Source organism: Pristis pectinata, chromosome 43 (assembly GCF_009764475.1).
Source record: "Pristis pectinata isolate sPriPec2 chromosome 43, sPriPec2.1.pri, whole genome shotgun sequence".
Classification (NCBI taxonomy): domain Eukaryota; kingdom Metazoa; phylum Chordata; class Chondrichthyes; order Rhinopristiformes; family Pristidae; genus Pristis; species Pristis pectinata.
The window spans coordinates 1,971,162-1,991,851 of NC_067446.1; the positions used below are offsets into that span (position 1 = coordinate 1,971,162).

Below are 20,690 nucleotides of genomic sequence, written 5' to 3' on the forward strand. Positions count from 1 at the left end.
AAAGTAAAAGACCAGCTAGAATGACACTAGGGATAGGGTGTTAAACCCATCAGGAAGCTTTGGAAATGGGGGAAGCTTGCTCCTATTTGGGCTCACGTGACGAGGTCTTTGATGTCTGTATACAAGACAGCGTGGTGCTCCCCCTGCATCACCCCCTCACCCTCTGCGGTCAGCCTGGACTACGCAGCTCCAAACCCAGGCAAGAGAGAAACTGCTTTCCTCTCCGAACCCTCCTCCAGTTGCGTCCAAGAGACGGGAGCCTCGTCAGTTGAGCAGCGCAGCCCCCAGTAACCGCTCTCCACCACCACCACCCCCCTCCCCTCAGCCCCTTGTACCTTCAGCTCCTGGAGCTGGTCTGGCTCATACAGCTTGGAAGAGACAGCCTGTGCGAGGAACGCATCCAGTTCGTATCTGTGCAAAATCCGGCTTCCTGGCCACTGCATCATGTACCTGCAGGGGGGTGGGGGGAGAAGCGATAGCTTTCGGTGGCAGGAAGCAGATAGAGCACCGGGCTGCCTTCAGAGTACAGCGCGATGGAAGGATGACCCATGCACTCAGCTGACGAAATTGAGTCAGGACCATGTGTTGTGGAGGGTCGTGGCTGTCACGTGACAGCACTGCCCACTACCTGGTCAGAAGACGCACCACTGCCAATCAAGGCTTGGCCCCGCCCCACCCATCAACGCACTTGTACTTGGGCCATTGGCCTTTGTGATCGATTAGTCCTTGCTGGCACCGAGCCATTGGCCTCCTATAAATTACCTGGGCTGGACCCCCCCCCCCCCCACCAGCCCTCCAGCACTATACAGGGCACCACGTGTGCTCGGCTCGCTCTTTTCCACCTTCGAGAGACCACCCTGCTTCACTCCAGGCCGAGTACCTTGGAACGGCACTGGAGAAATCGTTGGTGAGGTGTGCACTGTTCAAGGGTTGGGAGTGTTTTAGTTCATGTCCCTAGTAGTATAGGGCTGTGCCTGCACTAAGTCAAGGGGGTGGCAGGTATGGTATCGTTTTTCCCTTGATTGTGTGTGCCTAGTTCATTGCGTGCACGCGCGCACGCATGCCTAGTTCATTGTGTGCGCGTGTACGCCTCATTCATTTTGCGCGTGCGTGTCATGTGCGTGCATAGTTCATTGTGTGCGTGCATAGTTCATTGTGTATATGCTCATGCGCCTAGTTCATTGTGTATCGTGTGCACACCTAGTTCATTGTGCGTGCACATGCACCCAGTTCATTTTGTGTGTGTCATGTGGGTGCCTAGTTCAGTGTGCGCGCGCATGCCTATTCATTGTGTGTGGTGCGGGTGCCTGTTCATTGTGTGTGTGTGCCTAGTTCATTTTGTGTGTGTGCGCCTAGTTCATTGTGTGTGTGTGTGTGTGTGTGTGTGTGTGTGTGTGCGCGCGCGAGTCAGTCATGCGGGTGCCTAGTTCAGTGTGCGCGCGTGCCTAGTTCATTGTGTGTGTGCACGTTTGTTTTATCCCCAGTGCTATTTTCCCGTGCTTGTTATAAACTGTGTGTGTGTTATTTCCGTTACCATTTTCCCACGCTCGTCTTTTGTAAATAAAATCATTTTCTGCCAGACTGTGTTCAGAGTCCTTGCTTTTGAGACCCATCGAATCTGTTTTCTCACTCACGACAGGCCATTAAGGCAGCAGAGCTGGAAACCGTGCAGACAATGTACCCACTGGAGGGTCCCACAAATGCCACTTGCAGCCCCTCAGTCCAGCAAACTGAGGCATGGGTAAGGGGACACAACAGAGTGCAGATGCTGGAATCTGGAGCAATTAACAACCCTGCTGGTAGAACTCAGCCAGTCAAGCAGTCAAGACCCTTCATTGGAACTGGCAAGAACAGTCCCCAAGGTTACTCTGGAGGAGGCTCGGGAGAAAGCGAGAACGGTCGCAGGGATGAAGTCTCAGGGTTGGACTCCGCTTACTCTGCCTAGAATGGTGATGGTTAAAACCGCAGCTGCCTTCCTTCAGTCTTGGTTTGAGACGGTAAACTGCGGTCATTTATCAAACTGGAAGGCATGATGACAGGTAGTGAATAAGTAAGAAAAAAACAACTGCAATTTGTGGGTGGGGGTGGGATATATTCACCCAGATAATGGCACCGACTTGGAAACCATTCACAACCGGTCAAGATGTATTCAAGGCAAGGGGAGGACTTAGATTCAGTAAGCAGCAGCAAAATGTGAGTGCTTTGTTCAATTTCAATGAAAGCACACCAATGCCTCTACTTCCTCAGAAGGCAAAGGAAATTTGGCATGCCCCCGTAGTGTAGCGGTTAGCGTAACACTTTACAGCGCCAGCGACCCAGGTTCAATTCCCACCACGGTCTCTAAGGAGTTTGTACGTTCTCCCCATGTCTGTGTGGGTTTCCTCTGGGTGCTCCAGTTTCCTCCCACATTCCAAAGACGTACAGGTTAGGAAGTTGTGGGCATGCTATGTTGGCTCCGGAAGTGTGGCGACACTTGTGGGCTGCCCCCAGAACACTCGATGCAATAAGATGCATTTCACTGTGTGTTCGATGTATATGTGACTAATAAAGAAATCTTATCTTACCAATTTTTACAGATGCATCATAGGAAGCATCCTATCTGGATGCATCACAGCTTGGCATTGCAACTGCTCTGCCCAAGACCGCAAGAAACTGCAGAGTTGTGGACACACCCTGGTCCATCATGCAAACCAGCCTCCCCTCCCACTGACTCAGTCTACACTTCCTGCTGCCTTGGGAAAGCAGCCAACGTAATCAATGTAATCAAGGACCCCTCCTGCCCCGGTCATTCACTCTTCTCCCCTCTCCCGTCGTGCAGCAGATACAAAAACTTGAGAATGCGTACCACCAGGCACAGGAACAGCTTCTACCCTGCTGTTATCAGACTCTTGAACGGACCATTCAAATGCTAAAGATGAACTCTTGATCACCCAATCTACTGTATTGCGACCCTTGCAATTTGTCCACTTGCAGTGCATTTTCTCTGTAGTTGAAACACTATATTCTGCATTCTGTTTTTCTTCTTACTACCTCGATGTACTTATGTATGGAATGATCTATCTGGATAGCACACAAACAGAAGCTTTTCACCGTATCTCAGTACATGACAATAATAAACCAAAACCAATGATTCCTATTTCCTTGCAGTACCCCTCCTTCTCCCCCCTCCCCACACAAGCTTAAAGATTCTGCACTGCCAACTTCCTTCTACGTTTCCTGTTGAATCTACATAAACCTCCCTTTAAGGCAGCTTGTCCCAGATCACAGCAACTTCCTTCTTCACACATTAGAAGAGTGTGTGTGTGTGTGTGTGTGTGTGTGTGTGTGTGTGTGTGAGAGAGAGAGAGAGAGAGAGAGTGTGTGTGTGTGTGTGAGAGAGAGAGAGAAAAAGAGCTGATGCGAGTGTGTGGAGAATGAAATGCCATCATTGGAAATGGGCCAATAACCGAGCTTCCAACCGTCAGGAAAGAGTGGAAAGTCTCCCACATCCCAACGATGTGCAGGTCAGTGGGTCAATCAGCCACAGCTTCTATCCCGCTATTACAAGACTATTGAACAGTCCCCCAAGTACGATAAGAAGGACTCTTGACCTCGTCGTGGCCCTTGCACCTTATTGTCTGCCTGCACCGCACTCTCTCTGTAGCTGGGACACTTTACTCTGCATTTTGCTATTGCTTTCCTTTGCACTAACTCAATGCGCTGATATGGTGAAATGATCTGTATGGATGGCATGCGAAACAAAATTCTTCACTGTACCTCAGTACGTGAGGATGATAAACCAACTACCCCCAGCGTGAAGGTGACTGATCGAATCCGGGGAGGGGAGTTGATGGGGCAAATAAAAACAAAGATTAATGTAAATGGGCACTTGGTCAGTGGGCCGAAGGGCACTTCCATGCTGTAACTGTGGAATCAGAACCGTACAGCAAATACAGGCCCTTTGGCCCACAATGTTGTGCAAACCTTTAAACCCGGCCTAAGACTATCTAACCCCCTCCTCTCACATATCCCTCTATTTTAAATTCCTCCATATGCTTATCTAGCAATCTCTTCATCCATTCCTACCCTGGTGACAGCCAAGTCTCAATATCATAGTTCCATGTATTTATCCAAGCTTTCAGTTCATCCCCCTTATTCCTGACACTTCCTGCATTTAACTAAATGCACTTTAGCCCAATCACCTTACTACTTTTATACCCTATACTCTGCTTCTGTTTCCTCAAAGCCTCTCCATATGTTGGATCAGACTTCACTCCATGCACTTCTTCCACTGACCTATCCCTCTGGTTCCCATTCCCCTTGCAAACTAGTTTAAACCCTCCTGAACCACACTAGCAAACCTGCCTGCAAGGATATTGGTCCCCCCTCGAGTTCAGGTGTAACACATCCACTCTGTACAGGTCCCACCTTCCCCAGAAGAGATCCCAATGATCCAAAAGTCTAAAACCTTGCCCCCTAAACCAACTCCTCAGCCACGCATTCATTTGCCATCTCCTCCTATTCCTATCTTCATTATCATGTGGCACTGGCAGCAATCCTGAGATTGCTACCCTTGAGGTCCTGTTCTTCAGCCTTCTGCCTAGCTCCCTATGACACCTTGTCCTTCAGTAACAGCCCAACATTAAGTCAATGGAAAAAGCTCATGATGATTTTGAGTGCCTTTGACAGATCTCTCAACATTCTCTGCTCCAAGCAGAACAATCCCAGCTTCAGCAACCTCTTACCCCTCTCTGCTCGAGAGCAACCCTGCCATTAGCTCCCTTTGCTGGCCAGTGACTTCCTTGAATGCTTCCAACTAGGAGCTGGGGTTACCCAAGTAAAGCCCGACCTTCTACAGACACTGCTTGACCTGCTGAGTGTTTCCAGCATTCACCCCCTCCTGCTCCAACAGGGGACAGATACTGGGACCTCCCCATCACCACCACAGCCCATCCAGCCCTCCCTCCCTCCCACAAATGGGGCACCCAGCTGGCGGCACTCACCGTAAGACGCAGCAGAGCAGCAGCAGATGGGTGGGGACGTTGGCGGGGTTCAGCATCCCTGGCGTGTCAGACTTCATGCAGGCGAGGAAGGCCCTCATGCGCCGGTTCTTATCCTCCACGGCCTTGCCCAGCCACAGCTTCTTCAGGTTGGGGCAGGTCCACTCCCTGAAGGTCAGCGCTGTCACCAGCTCTGGAGTCTGGGGCGACTTGCCCTTGTAGGCCGACCACTCCTTGATGATGACTGGAGGCACTGAGGTAGGAGGGGGAGGTGGGGCAGAAGTTCAAGTTATACTTTATTGTCATTCACCCATATGCTATATAAAAAAACACATGGAGGAATGTCGTTTCCCCCAGACTCATACATCAGAGGACATACATAAAGCAGAGGACATACAATAAACGCAGACAAAAAATTGTGCACGTACAAATAGTGCAAAAAATGGTATATATAGAAACATAGAAAACCTCCAGCACAATTCAGGCCCTTCGGCTCACAAAGCTGTGCCGAACATGTCCCTACCTTAGACATTACTCGGCTTACCCACAGCCCTCTATTTTTCTCAGCTCCATGTACCTATCCAAAAGTCTCTTCAAAGACCCTATCGTATCCGCCTCCACCACCGTTGCCGGCAGCCCATTCCACGCACTCACCACTCTCTGAGTCAAAAACTTACCCCTGACATCTCCTCTGTACCTACTCCCCAGCACCTTAAACCTGTGTCCTCGTGGCCACCAATTCAGCCCTGGGAAAAAGCCTCTGACTATCCACACGATCAATGCCTCTCATCATCTTATACACCTCTATCAGGTCACCCCCTCATCCTCCATCACTCCAAGGAGAAAAGGCCGAGTTCCCTCAACCTGTTTTCATAAGGCATGCTCCCCAATCCAGGCAGCATCCTTGTAAATCTCCTCTGCACCCTTTCTATGGCTTCCACATCCTTCCTGTAGTGAGGCGACCAGAACTGAGCACAGTACTCCAAGTGGGGTCTGATCAGGGTCCTATACAGCTGCAACATTACCTCTCGGCTCCTAAATTCAATTCCACGATTGATGAAGGATAATACACTGTATGCCTTCCTAACCACAGTCAACCTGTGCAGTTGCTTTGAGCATCCTATGGACTTGGACCCCAAGATCCCTCTGATTCTCCACACTACCAAGAGTTTTACCGTTAATACTATATTCTGCCAACATATTTGACCTACCAAAATGAACCACTTCACACTTATCTGGGTTGAACTCCATCTGCCACTTCTAAGCCCAGTTTTGCATCCTATCCATGTCCCGCTGTGACCTCTGACTGCCCTCCACATACAGAATTAGTGCAGGGATAGAGCAAAACCGAGTTGGACGAGGAAAATACAGAACCTAGTGTGCGGCATTAAATGTGTAAACATGTTCAGCAGCAGCCAAATTTCCTATACACCATTGTGCAAACTAGGGCTTTTGACACAGCATTTGTCTGAACTGCCTCCAGGGTATTCAGGAAACTGACAGCCTGGGGGAATAAAAAAAAAGTTGTACAGTCTAGTCGTTCTGGCCCAGATGCTCCGGTACCACTTGCCAGACAGCAGTGGGACAAATAGGTCGTGGGAGTGAGGAGAAGGGACATATGATTCTGCAGACCTTGCGTGTGTATCGTGTGTTGTAGATATCCAGGATGGAGGGAAGAGGTACTCCAATGATCTTTCCAGCTGCACTCGCAATTCTCTGCAAAGTCTTACGGTCAGAGATGTTGGTTACCGTACCAGGCAGAGATGCAGCTGGTCAGGACACTCTCAATGGTGCCCCCGTAGAATGTAGTGAGGGTGGGCGAGGGCAGGTTTGCTCTCTTGCCATTAAAAGTGGAGACGCTGCTGTGCCTTCTTGGTGGGGGAGGAGATGTTGGTTGACCAGGACAGGTCGTCTGCTATATGTATTCCCAAGAACTTATAGCAGCTGACTCTGTACAGTGATGCCATTGATGCACAGGGGTGAGTGGTCAGCCTGGGCTTTTCTAAAATCCACAATCATCTCCCTTGTTTTGTCCGAGGGCAGGGGCGGGGGGGTGGGGGGGAAGAGCGGGGGTGGGGGGGGGGAGAGAGAGAGACCCACATTGACATAAAGGGAGTGGGCTGCAACGAAGGGAAATCTAAACACACCAGAAGTTGGGGTAGCCACTTGCAGTGGTGCTCATGCTTGGAGCAGGTCCCTGGCTGGGGGGAGCGACCTGAAATGGTGAGGCGAGCAACCGAAGGGAGAGGCTGAGGTCACAGCTTCCTGCCTGCCCGCCCCTTCCCGGCAAGCATCGAAAAGTTACCTTCCACAGGGATCCTCCTCCGCACTGCGAGGCGCTCAGCCCTCCGCTGGGTCTCCGACAGGCTGAAGAGCACGCCGTAGATGTACTGCCGGGCCGATCTGTAGAGCAGAGTGGCAGGAGGCAAGTCGTTGTTGGCTTCGTCCTCTATGCACACAGGGAGCTTCAACTCGCCCTGGGGGAGGGGGCAGAAGCAGAACACGGACACATCAGCACTTGTTCTCCTCCAAACGTCGCGGGATCGCGGCAGGAGCTCCGCAGGAGAGTTGAACCCGCGCCGTATAACCTTTCATTGTGATTATCAATTGCAACAGTGTCTCACACAGAGTTTAAAAAGAACAAACTAAAACAAGAGGGGAAGGAGCTTTAAAGGAGATCTGAGGTTTTTTTTGAATAAACACAGAGTGATATATATCTGGAACACCCGGCCAGAAGAGGTGGTGGAACCCGACCAACGAACAATCTGCTGGAGGAACTCAGCAGGTCAAGCAGCATCTGTGGGAGGAAAGGAATCGTCGACGTTTCAGGTCAAGCCCTGCATCGGGAATGAGAGTGGAGGGGGAGACAGCTAGTGTAAAGAGGAGAGTGGTGAGACAGGGGCCAGAGGCGATTGGTGGACCGAGGGGGTGAGTGAAGGATGATGAGCGGAACGAGCCAGGGAGGGGAGTGATTGGGGTGGAATCAAATACCTCTCTAGGTCAGCACAGAGGTGCAGCTAGGAGAGCTGTTGCCTCACAGCACCAGAGAGCTGGGTTTGATCCTGACCTTGGGTGCTGTCTCGTGTGTAGTTTGCATATTCTCCGTGACCGCCATGTGTTTCCTCCATGTACTCCAGTTTCTTCCCACATCCCAAAGACATGCGGGTTGGTGGGGAATTAGTAATTGGTTTATTATTGTCGCGTGTGAAAAGCTTTTGGTTGCATGTTATCCAGACAGATCGCTCCATACACAAATACATCGAGATAGTGCAAAAGGAAAACAAAACAGAACGCAAAATATGGTGCTACAGTTACAGAGAAAGTGCAATGCAGGTAGACAGATTAAGTGCAAGGGCCACAACGAGGTTGATTGAGAGATCAAGAGTTCATCTTTAGCAAACAAGGTGTCTGTTCAAAGCGGGATAGAAGCTATCCTGAGTCTGGTGGTAAATGACCACTGTAAATTGCCCCTAGTGTGTGGGTGAGGGGTAAACAACAATTAGTGTGGGATTCAAGTAAAATATGGATGGTTGTTTCTGTGCTTTCTCTCTATGAGTCACTACATTTGAGGCATTTAATGTCTCATTGTGAGCAAAACAAAAGAGCTGGTCATTGACTACAGGAAGGGAGGTGGTGCACACGCTCCCGTTTGCAAAGACAGTGAGGTCGAGAAGGTTGAGAGCTTCAAGTTCCAAGGAGCGACCATCACCAAAAGCCTGTCCTGGTCCAACCACGTTGATGCCACGGCCAAGAAAGCTCACCAGCGCCTCTACTTCCTCAGGAGGCTAAAGAAATTTGGCATGTCCCCAATGACCCTCACCAATTTTTATTTATACACCACAGAAAGCATCCTATCCGAATGCATCACGGCTTGGTACGGCAACTGCTCTGCCCGGGACCACAAGAAACTGCAGAGGGTTGTGGACACAGCTCAGCACTTCACGGAAAACAGCCTCCCCTCCATGGACCGTCCACACTTCTCACTGCCTCAGTAAAGCAGCCAACAGGATCAAACACCCACCATCCCAGACATTCTCTCTTCTCCCATCGAGCAGGAGATACAAAAGCCTGAAAGTACGTACCACCAGACTCAAGGACAACTGGCTGTTATAAGACTATTGAACAGTCCCCTAGTACGATAAGATGGACTCTTGACCTCAATCTACCTTGTTATGGCCTTGCACCTTATTGTCTGCCTGCACTGCACTTTCTCTGCAACTGTATCACTTTATTCTGCATTCTGTTATTGCTTTTCCCTTGTACTACGTCAATGCATTGGATATGATGAAATGATCTGTATGGGTGGCATACAAAACAAAGATTTTCACTGCACCTCAGTACCTGTAACAATAATAAACCAATTCATAGACACAGGTAAGGCAGGGAAAGATACAGTCCTAATGTAGGACTCGATAAAGACTTTGTGCTAGTTTCCACTGCAAAGGTTTGTGAATTCCACACACACATGCCATGACTGAATGCCTAATGACAACTGGTTCTCATGTGGAGAAATTGGACCACATTGCAGTCCTACTGGAGTCTGACGAGACTTAGCTGCTCGAAAAGGTTCCCTGCACACAGAATCCAGCAGCAGGAAGCCATCCAGCCGGATGAGCCTGATAAGGCTGCTCAGTTAGCCCCTGCTCTCTTCCCACAGCCTTGCCAAGTTTTCCCTTTTCGTTCCCTTAAGGGGAAGAGAGGCAGTGGCAGGGCTTATAGAACTCTAGCGACCTGGGTTTGATCCTGACCTCCAGCGCTGTCTGAGTGGAGTTTGCACGCTCTCACTGTTGCCACGTGGGTTCGCTCCCACATCCCAAAAACTTGTGGGTGGGGAGGTTACTTTGTAAAAAAAAAAAATCACCCCAGGTGTGTGGGGCAAGGCAGAATGTGGGGAAAACAAAAACAAAAATGAGATTGGTGTTAATGGTCAGCAGGGACTTCATGCCTGAAGGGCCAGTTTCCATGCTGTACAACTCAACGGAAGTCCCCACTGAATCCGGCTCCACTGTATTTTCAGACTGCACCTCCCACATCACTATAACACACTGCATGAAAAATTTCTCATCTCTTTGCTTTGCTGATTACCCTCTGCTATTTTCTTCTGTCAGCAATCAGCTTCTCCATTTCTTCTTCTCAGTTTTAAACACCTTATAGAGCACACACTGGATTTCCTCCAAACACAACCCCCCTGGGTCCCTTGTGAGTACAATTTGTGCCAGTCCCCCACGAGGCAGACAGGGTGGTGAACGCAGCATTTGGCACACTTGCTTTCATTCGTAATGGCATTTAAGTACAAGGGTTGGGACGTCCCGTTACAGTTGTACAAGACATTGGTGAGACCATACTGTGTGCAGGGCTGGTCACCCAGCCATAGGAAGGATGGCATTAAGCTGGAGCTTAATTCACCAGGATGTTACCGGGACTGGAGGGCTTGAGTTACAAGGGGAGACTGAATGGGCTGGGACTTTTTTTCCCTGCAACGGAGGAGGCTGAGGGGTGACTGTATAGAGGTCTATAAAATTATGAGCAGTGTAGATAAGGTGGATGGTCACAGTTTTTCCCAGGGTGGGTGAATCTTAAACTAGACGGCATAGATTTAAAAGTGAGAGGGGGGAAAACTTAAAAGGGATCTGAGGGGCAACTTTTTCCACACAGAGTGTTGTGGGTATAGGGAATGAGCTGCTGGAGGAAGTGGTGGAGGCAGCTACAATTACATTTAAAAGACATTTGGACGAGTACATGGAGGGGAAAGGTTTGGAGAGATATTGGTCAAACACAAGAAAAAGGACTAGCCCAAGTAGACAACTAGGTTGGCACGGACGAGTTGGGCCGTGCTGTACAACTCTGAGGTCGGTGCTGTCACTTACCATCATCAGGACCTGGTAGATGTAGGGGTACATGAGACCCTTCCTGTGCCTGTGGTCCGCCACGCGCAGGACCTCGGGGGCGACCAGGGGCAGCGGCGGGGTGGTGATGTCCATGTGGTTCCTGGTTTGCATGGAGAGCAGCGACGGGATGTGCGCCGTGGGGTTCACCGGGGCTGCGCCCGCGTCCCGAGCCAGAGGTTGCTCGCTCCCGGTCTTGGCATCGGGGGGGCCCTGCCGTCACAGAGAAACAGATCACGCGGTCAAGAGGGGTGGGGGGCACATCGGGCCAGCGTTTAACCTTTCAAAAGGGCTCTCCAGCCAGTCTCTCCCTTCTGAAACTTCCCATTTGAACCCACTTCCAGCTCTCCTCAACTCCCTTCGGCTTCTTTTGCCAACTACAATCAATCCCACAACTGTTCAACCCACCTACAGTGCCCCCCGCGGAATCCATCGCGCCTTCCTGCTGTTGAGCACTGCACTCAGTGAGCTCCTCTGCTCCAGGGCAGTGCCCGGTGTCACCACGGAGCGGGCAGCCCACTCGCTCTCCAAATGTAGAAGGCGGCCTTTCGACTCACCAGTTGGTAAAGATTCACCAAGATTAACCCTACTTCCTCACTCTCCACTGCCCCGTGAGTTGCAGCACACCGATTAAAAGAAAAACAACACGGAGGGTTACAGCCACCGGCACCCATACAGACCTGAAGTTCAGGATCCCAACCTTCAAGGTGCAAACAAAAGACTTAACTCCACGGGGCAGTGAGGATGCAGCAGAGGGGCTTCGAGGGGGATGCGGATGGGCTAAGTGAATGGATATAATCAAAGTGGTATCATCTCCGTTGGGAGAAAAATAGATAAGTTTGTGTTTTTTTAAGAAAACGATGAGAGATTGGAAGGTGTTAGTGTTCAGACGAACCTGGGTGTCCTTATACAGATCGTCCCCTGGATTCCACTTTTACAGATGCCCACAAGCTGATTTTGCCCATAAATACACAAAAATCACTCGATATGGGAATTGTACCTCCACGGTATTGTAATTAATGGCATCAAAAGCCCATAGAACCGAGAAGAACAATTACTAAAAGTAGCAAGAGAGGGAAAGCTAGTTCTGCTGGTCGGAGGAACAAACACATATACGTACGTCGGCATTTTAAATTTGTTTTGGGAGTTCATATGTACAGGTGTGCATTAGTTGGGAATTCATAACTTTTGTGTACGGGCTGCCGCCTGGGTTAATGTGTGGGAAAGATGAGCAACTAGGAAGGGAAACTGCATGTCATCCTTTATTTTAACAGGATTTGAGTACAAGAGTTAAGATGACTGAACTAAGGTTACGTAGGGTCCTGGTGAGAAGGCACGTGGAATATTGTGCACAGGTCTAACCTCCCCACCTGCCACTTATGGATGTGGAAGGGGGAATGCAACAAAGGTTCTCCACATCGGTTCTAGGAACAGGGATTGTCCTCGGAGGAGAGATTAAGCTGCCAGCAGCCCTTGCATTCAGAAAAATGAGGAGCGATCTCATGGAAGCGGAACTAAGATTGGGCTCGATAGGGTGGATGCAGAGATCGATTTCCCTGGCTGGGATAGAGAACAAGGGGTTATTGCCTAAAAATAAGGGATCACCATTCAAAGCCAAGACAAAAAATAAAATTTCTTCAACCAGAGCAACACTGAACTGTGGAGGTTCAGTCACTGATTGAAGTCGAAACGGAGATCGATAGATCTTTGGCTATTAAAAGAGTCATAGGGTTAGTGCTGGAAGTGATGTGTTGAGGTGAAGTGCCAGCTGTGATCTAAACCAATAGCAGAGCAGGTGTAAGGGGTTAAACAGTCCGCACCTGCCTCTATCCCATCTCAAGCCTCCACCGATTACCTTAAACACCCCCTCCCAATACTTTCCCTTTTATGCACCTCAATGAAAAGTCTCCCCGCACTCCAATAAAACCTCTGTGCCCTCCCATAGATTCTTCAATGCTCAGAATTTCACCCACAAGCTCCTCCCCGTGACCCCCAAATACAGTAAAACTCTGGTAAATCCAGAGGCCTTGGGACTTAGGTGGTGCTGGACCAGCAAATTTTCCAGACAATTGAATTTTATTCCCATTGATACCCAAAACACACTTTTACTTCACTATTATAAAGTCACACAGTGCTATGATAAGTCTTCCAGTGAACCCGGCGAGTTTAAAGGGAGAAGAAAATACACAGGTACTCTGGAGCTCGGCTCCAAGACTCCCGATCACCAGTTTTCCAGACACCGATCCAGCCACATACCCAATCCCCCCGCACTCTGGACTCATGGCTCACATTCCAGACGAGAGTGAGCTGGATGCCAAACCATCAGGATCTGTGAACAGTCGGTGGCAGATGAGCACTGGACACTCTCACACACACACAAACATATCGAGAGCCTCAATGCCATCGGGCACCCAGGACTGCACCCACCAACAGGGACTCCACCTCAGTGGGCAAGGGGGTGACCGTCACGCAGTGGGAGAAGGATGGGCTGCGTTACCTCGGGGCCGCTTTTATCGGGGCTCCTGCTTGGACCTGGAGCTGAGCTGGCACCTTCCCAGTTGGCTTTGTGCTGAGAGGACTGCCCGACGAGGTGGCTGGAAACAGAACAAATCTGCACGTCAAGCTCTCACCGGTCAAGCGCGACTTCACCCACACGCACCGAACTACCGCTGGGAGGAGGGGGCTTGGCCAGAGGGTGGCTTCTGCCTCCTGACTGACATTGTTTTGCGAACTGCAATCAATCCTATGACCCTCCACCTCGCCTACCCCACCCCTCCCCAGAATCCGCCAAGCCTCAGCAACCCTTCCTGCTGTTGAATGCTACTGTTGCATCTCCCCACGAGCTCCTCTGCTCCAGGGACAGTGCCCAGCTTCACCACAGAGCTGGCAGCCCCTCCATCTCTAAATGTATGGGGTGGTCTTTCAACTTACCAGGATCACACAGTTGATAAAATGTTCATCAAGATTAACCCAACTTCCTCACTCTCCACTGCCCTACGAGGTACCATAGAACCATACAGCACAAAACAGGCCCTTCGGCCCACCATGTTGTGCCGTCCATCAGACCACCCTCACACTACCTAACCCCTTCCTCCCGCATATCCCTCTATCTCACGTTCCTCCATATGCCTATCCAACAAGCTCTTGAACCTGTTCAATGTATCTGCCTCCACCACCACCCCAGGCAGTGCATTCCATGCACCAACCACTCCTTGGGTGAAAAACCTCCCTCTGACATCTCCCCTGAACCTCCCACCCATAACCTTAAAGCCATAACCTCTCGTCTTGAGCATTGGTGCCCTGGGAAGGAGGCGCTGACTGTCTACTCTATCTATTCCTCTCAATATTTTATATACCTCTATCATGTCTCCTCTCATCCTCCTCCTTTCCAGTGAATAAAGCCCTAGCACCTTAAGCCTCTCCTCATATTCAATACTCTCCAATGCAGGCAGCATCCTGGTAAATCTCCTCTGCACCCTCTCCAATGCCTCCACATCCTTCCTATAATGAGGCGACCAGAACTGAACACAGTACTCTTAAGTGTGGCCTAACTAGAGTTTTGTAAAGCTGCATCATCACCTCGCGGCTCTTAAACTCAATCCCGCGACTTATGAAAGCCAACATCCCATTGGCCTTCTTAACTGCTCTTTCCACCTGTGAGGCAACTTTCAATGAACTGTGAATATGAACCCCCGGATCCCTCTGCTCCTCCACACTGCCAAGTACCTTGCTATTTACCCAGTACTCTGCCCTGGAGTTTGTCCTTCCAAAGTGTACCACCTCACACTTCTCCGGATTGAACTCCATCTGCCACTTGTCAGCCCAGCTCTGCATCCTATCAATATCCCTCTGTAAGCTCCGACAGCCCTCCACACTATCCACAACACCGCCTATCTTAGTGTCGTCTGCAAACTTACTAACCCAGCCCTCCACCCCCTCATCTAAGTCATCTATAAATATCACAAAAAGTAGAGGTCCCAGAACCGATCCCTGCGGGACACCACTAGTCACTGCCTTCCAATCCGAGGGCACTCCCTCCACCACAACCCTCTGCTTTCTACATGCAAGCCAATTCCTAATCCACACAGCCAAGCTTCCTTGGATCCCTTGGCCTCTGACCTTCTGAAGAAGCCTACCATGAGGAACCTTATCAAATGCCTTACTAAAATCCATGTAAGCCACATCCACCGCACTGCCCTCATCAATCTTCCTGGTCACCACCTCAAAGAACTCTATCAGGCTTGTGAGGCAAGATCTTCCCTTCACAAAGCCATGCTGGCTGTCCCTAATCAGTCCATGATTCTCAAGGTGTTCATAAATCCTATCCCTTAGAATCCTAACAGCTTACCCACCACAGACGTGAGACTCACCGGTCTATAATTCCCTAGCCTATCCCTATTACCCTTTTTGAACAAGGGGACCACATTCGCAACCCTCCAATCCTCCGGCACCACCCCCGTAGACAACGAGGACTCAAAGATCCTTACCAGCGGTTCAGCAATCTCCTCCCTAGCCTCTCAAAGCAGCCTGGGGATAATCCCGTCAGGCCCCGGAGATTTATCTGTCTTAATATTATTTAACAACTTCAACACATCCTCTCTCGATATCAACAACCTCGAGAACATTACCCCTATCAGCATTCCCTTCCCCATCATCAAGACCCCTCTCCCTGGTGAATACCGAAGAGAAGTACTCATTCAGAACTTCTCCCACTTCCGCCGCCTCCAAGCAAATTCTCCCACCTTTGTCCTTAATCGGACCTACCTTCACCCTAGCCATCCTCCTACCCTTCACGTACTTGAAAAAGGCCTTGGGATTTTCCTTAACCCTACTAGCCAAAGCCTTTTCATGTCCCCTTCAAGCTCTCCTCAGCCCTTTCTTAAGTTCCTTCCTCAAGTTCCTTCCTTGCTACCCTATATTACTCACGGCCCTGTCTGAACCTTGCTGCTTATACCTCAAGTGCTACGTGGGTGGTTAAAAGAAAAATAGCACGTCGAGTTTTAAAGCTACCACCACCCATTCAGGCCTCAAGCTCTGGATCCCAACCAAAGTGAAACAACTCCACTGGGCAATGAGGATGCAGCAGAGGGGCTTCAAGGGGGATATGGATGTGCTACGTCAAGGGGCAACGACAGGGAGGATGGGATATAATCAAAGTGGTGTCATCTCCGTTGGTAGAGAAGTAATAAAAAGTGAACCCCGTGCCGATGAGGAGGAGTGAAATAACCCTCTGCAAATGATATAAAAATGTAGCTCTCTCTGCACTGGCCAATTTGCAACATCCAACATCTGTGAATTCATCCAATGCAAAGGCAGCAAAGTAGGTTAAGCTGCTGCCTCACAGCTCCAGTGACCCGGGTGCAATCCTGACCTCTGGCGCTGTCTGTGTGGAGTTTGAATGTTCGCCCTTTGACTGCAGCGGCGAGTTAACATACCGGCCTGCACCCAAAGCCATGTAGGACTGCGGGTTAACTAGCTGCTGTAAATTGCCTCTGGTGGAGGCGGGTGGGCATCGGGAGAGTAAGGGGAGAGTTAACAGGCACGTAAACAGTGAAATAGGTGCTGCAATACATTCTCCCTGTGACCGCGAGTGTTTCCCCTGGGTGCTCCAGTTCCCTCCCACACCACAACGGCATGTTGGTCGGTGGGTTAACTGGCTGCTACAAACATTAAAATTACTAGTCTAGGTGGGAGGGAAGAGGTCAGGGGGAGAGTTAATAGGCACGTGTGAAATAAATGAGGGAACTGGATTGACGAGACTGCTCAGAGAGCCAGCAGGGATATGATTGGCCAAATTTAAAATAAAATTTGGATATCCATCCCAATAAGAGCAAATAAAATTCCCAGTGAACAGGAGATGTGTTACTTTAAGATGGTCCAGACAAACAGAACAAGAACAGGCCCTTTGGCCCACGATGTCTGTGCTAAACGTGCGGAATTAAACTAAATCCCCTGCGCCTGCACGTGATCCACATCCCTACCTTTTCACGCGTCTAAGAGCCTCTTAAACGCCACTGTCGTATCTGCCTCCACCACCACCTCTGGCAGTCTTGTTCCAGGCACCCACCACTCTGTGTGAAAACTTACCCCATGTATCTCTTTTAAACTCCCCCCCCCCCCCACCTTAAATGCACGTCCTTGAGTATCTGACATTTCAACCCGGGGAAAAGATTCCAACTGTCTACCTTGTCTATGGTTCTTTGTAATGTTCTAGGCAAAGCATCATTCTGACCACTCGACCACGCATCAAAGACTCACTTGGCTGTGGTGCTGCTGCTCTGATCGTCCACATCGGAGGAAGATGAGGGCGAGGAGTTGTGCAGAGGCGACGCCGGTTCTTTGGCCTGCGCGTGGTTGGAAATCCTGGTGGCTGGCAGCGGGGGCGGCGGCGGAGGGGGCGGTGCCGGCGGCCCGGGCCAATCGCCGAATGGCTTGCAGGGGCGCTGGATGTCGTGCTTGGCTGGGCCAGGGTCGAAGGGCGGCCCGTGGACCAGGTGGCTCTGGGAGGCTGGGAAGGTGACGCCGGGCCCCGGCGGGAAGGGCTGGTACGGCAGCTTCTGCATCATCGGCGGTGGCGGGAACTGGGAGAGAGCAGAAGCAGAGCTGTCAGCGAGCAGGACCCTCGAAGTACACCTGAGGCAAATCAGTTGGTCGGCAGAGGCGCTGCATGGCAAATAACGCCCCTCACTCTTCCCAAACTCCCGCGCTGATCCACAACCCTCTGCCCCCAGCTCATCTCCCCCTCAAATCCCAAGGGCGCCTCCCTCTCCCCCCCACCAGTGACGACTGCTTCGTTCCATGAAGTTCCAAACCCACCCCCCCCCCCCCCGGAACAGGGCGCGGCCACTACCCATCACCTACCAGTGGCTTGGGTGGTGCGATCGCTTGCATGTGTGTGGCCGCGTAGGAGGGCATCCCGAACTGGCTGGGCCCGAAACCTGGAACGGGAAGCACAGGGTTACGCCGAGCGCCTGCCCTCCCCAGTAACCAGGCATGCGTTGCCGCACCGGACGCACACCGCCGACTTGCCACAGGCCGCGGAGGGGGCACCAGATTCCTGCCTGCTGCCAGGGGCACAGGGTACTCCCTCCTGCCTGGTACATTGGTCCATGCCTGCACTCACCATCCCATCTTTGTACAGGTTTAGCAAATCTTAAGGTGGATGGTCACAGTTCTTTTCCCAGGGTAGGCGGGCAGACAATACAAAAGCCTGAAAGCAGGTACAACCAGGCTCAAAGACAGCTTCTATCCTGCTGTTATAAGACTATTGAACAGTCCCCATTACGATAAGATGGGCTCTTGACCTCGCAATCTACCTGGTTATGACCTTGCACCTTATTGTCTGCCTGCACTGCACTTTCTTTGCAACTGCAACACTTTAGTCTGCATTCTGTTATAATTTTCCCTTGTACTACACCTCAAGGCACTGTGTAATGATCTGTAATGAACAGTATGCAAGACAAGTTTTTCCACTGTAACTTGGTACAGGTGACAATAATAAACCATTTCCAATCTTGAGGGCACAGGTTTAAGGTGAGGGGGAAAGATTTGAGGAGGACCTGAGGGGCAGGTTTTCCACCACCCCCCCCCCCCCCCCCCCCCCACACACACACACACACAGAGGGTGGCGGGCTTATGGAACGAGCTGCCAGTGCTAGAGGCAGTTATAATTACAACGTTTAAAAGACATTTGGACAGGTACGTGGATATGGGCCAAACACAGGCAAACGGGACGGACTCAGGTAAGACACCTTGGTCGGCATGGATGAGTAGGTTGAAGGGCCCGTTTCCGCGCTAAGTGGCCATCTTCGCTTTGGGATGGAGGAGGCTCAAATGCCGGGAAGAGGAGCTGGTTGAGTCAGTTTGGTCTATAAGTCCCAGACCTTAGAAACATAAGATGCAACCTATTTAAGGCATTCGAGATTGAGAGGGACTGACAGGGCAGAGTCCGTTTTCCCTGGGTTTGGAGTGTCGAATCCAGCGGCATTGTTACAGGATAAGGGATCTGCCATTTCCGACTGACAAGAGAAATGTCTTCACACCCAGTTGCCCCTGGAGTGATTCAGATGCTCTGGTTCACCAAATGCATCCTGGACTCGTGATTAAAAAAATCAAAGCGCATGGCAAATCTCAGCGGGGCAGGCAGCATCAGCGGAGAGAGAAACTGATGACGCTTCTGGCTGGAGAACCTTCTGAGGTCTTGGACCCGAAACGTTAACTCTGTTTCTATCTCCACAGACGCTGCCTGACCTGCTGGGTGTTTCCAACACTAAAAGGCCGTGGGGACTGGGCAGTAAAGATTAGACGTCAGTGTTACTGAATGGTGGAGCAGCTGGAGCGAGGAGTGGGGGGTATTCTTCCCGACTAATTCTTCTACCCATTTTACAGAAATGCAACCCATGAGCTGCAGACAGACTGCCCCACCCACCCAACCAACCACCCCGTCTCTCCCTTCTGAGGAAAGGTCCGCAACCCAAAATGTTGACTGGTTCCTCTTTCCACGGATGCTGCTCGACTGGCTGAGTTCTTCCAGCATTACCCATTTTGGTTACAGATTCCAGTGCCGGCAGTTTCATTTGTTTCCCACCCCCATCTCACCACTATTAGAGGAGGTCATGAACAAGGGGACACAGATACAAGGTAAGGGGACAGAGGTGCGGAAGGTGACAAATCCCTGGAATCCTCTACCCTGGGAATAATAGACCAAACTGACTCGTGGAAGTTGGATCATCGAGGGCAGTTAAAGAGAAGGTAGATGTATTTCTGAAGGATTGGGTTATGGGGAACTGGCACAGAAGAGATCATAGAACACTACAGCACAGTACAGGCCCTTCAGCCCACAATGTTGTACTGACAATTTATCCTGCTCTAAGATCTATCTAACCCTTCCCTCCCATATAGCCCTCCATTTCTCTATCATTCATCTGGCTATCTAAGAGTCTCTTAAGTGTCCCCAATGTATCTGCCCCCACAACCTCTGCCGGCAGTGCGTTCCACGCACTCACCACTCTCCGTGTAAAAAAACTTACCCCTGACATCCCACTTATACCTTCCTCCAATCACCTTAAAATTATATCCCCTCGTGTTAGCCATTTTCACCCTGGGGAAAAAAAGTCTCTTGACTGTCCACTCGATCTATGCCTCTTATCATCTTGTACACCTCTATTAAGTCACCTCTCATCCTCCTTCTCTCCAAAGAGAAAAGCCCTAGCTCACTCAACCTATCCTCAGAAGACATGCTCTCCAATCCAGCAAGCATCCTGGTAAATCTCCTCTGCACCCTCTCTCAAGCTTCCACATCCTTCCTATAATGAGGCGACCAGAACTGAACACAATACTCCAAGTGTGGTCTGACCAGAGTTCTACAGAGCTGCGACATTACCTCACGGCTCTTGAGCTCAATACCCCGACTAATGAAGGCCAACACACCATACGCCTTCTTAACAACCCCACCTACCTGCGCGGCAACCTTGAGGACTCTATGGACTTGGACCCAAGATCCACTGTTCCTTCCACACTGCTAAAAGTCCTGCCATTTACCTTATATTCTGCCTTCAAATTCCATCTTCCAAGGTGTATCACTTCACACTTATCCGGGTTGAACATAGGACAGTACAGCTCAAGAACAGGCCCTTCAGCCCACATTGGCTGTGATGCCAAATTAAACTAAATGATAAGGCCCAAGGCAGATCAGTCATGATTATATTGAGGTGGCTTACTCCTGCTCCCCCTTTTTGGTGTGGGTGTGGGTGTGTGTTGAAAATCTATTTTTCTTAAAACCAACAATCTCAGCACCATGCCCTCTTCTTGAGGGCAATAAACATCA

General features: G+C 50.5%; 1 protein-coding gene across 1 annotated transcript in view; it reads right to left on the reverse strand.

The window, feature by feature from the left end:
- Positions 1 to 20,690, reverse strand: part of fam120c (family with sequence similarity 120C) — a 64,938-nt gene that overhangs the window by 17,343 nt on the left and 26,905 nt on the right. Inside the window, exons 6-12 of the mRNA XM_052009057.1 lie at positions 17,726 to 17,802; positions 17,123 to 17,445; positions 13,362 to 13,458; positions 10,847 to 11,077; positions 7,285 to 7,456; positions 4,983 to 5,232; positions 336 to 450 (exon numbers count right to left, since the gene is read on the reverse strand). Coding sequence (XP_051865017.1) covers positions 336 to 450; positions 4,983 to 5,232; positions 7,285 to 7,456; positions 10,847 to 11,077; positions 13,362 to 13,458; positions 17,123 to 17,445; positions 17,726 to 17,802 — 1,265 coding nt within the window. The remainder of the gene's footprint in view (positions 1 to 335; positions 451 to 4,982; positions 5,233 to 7,284; positions 7,457 to 10,846; positions 11,078 to 13,361; positions 13,459 to 17,122; positions 17,446 to 17,725; positions 17,803 to 20,690) is intronic.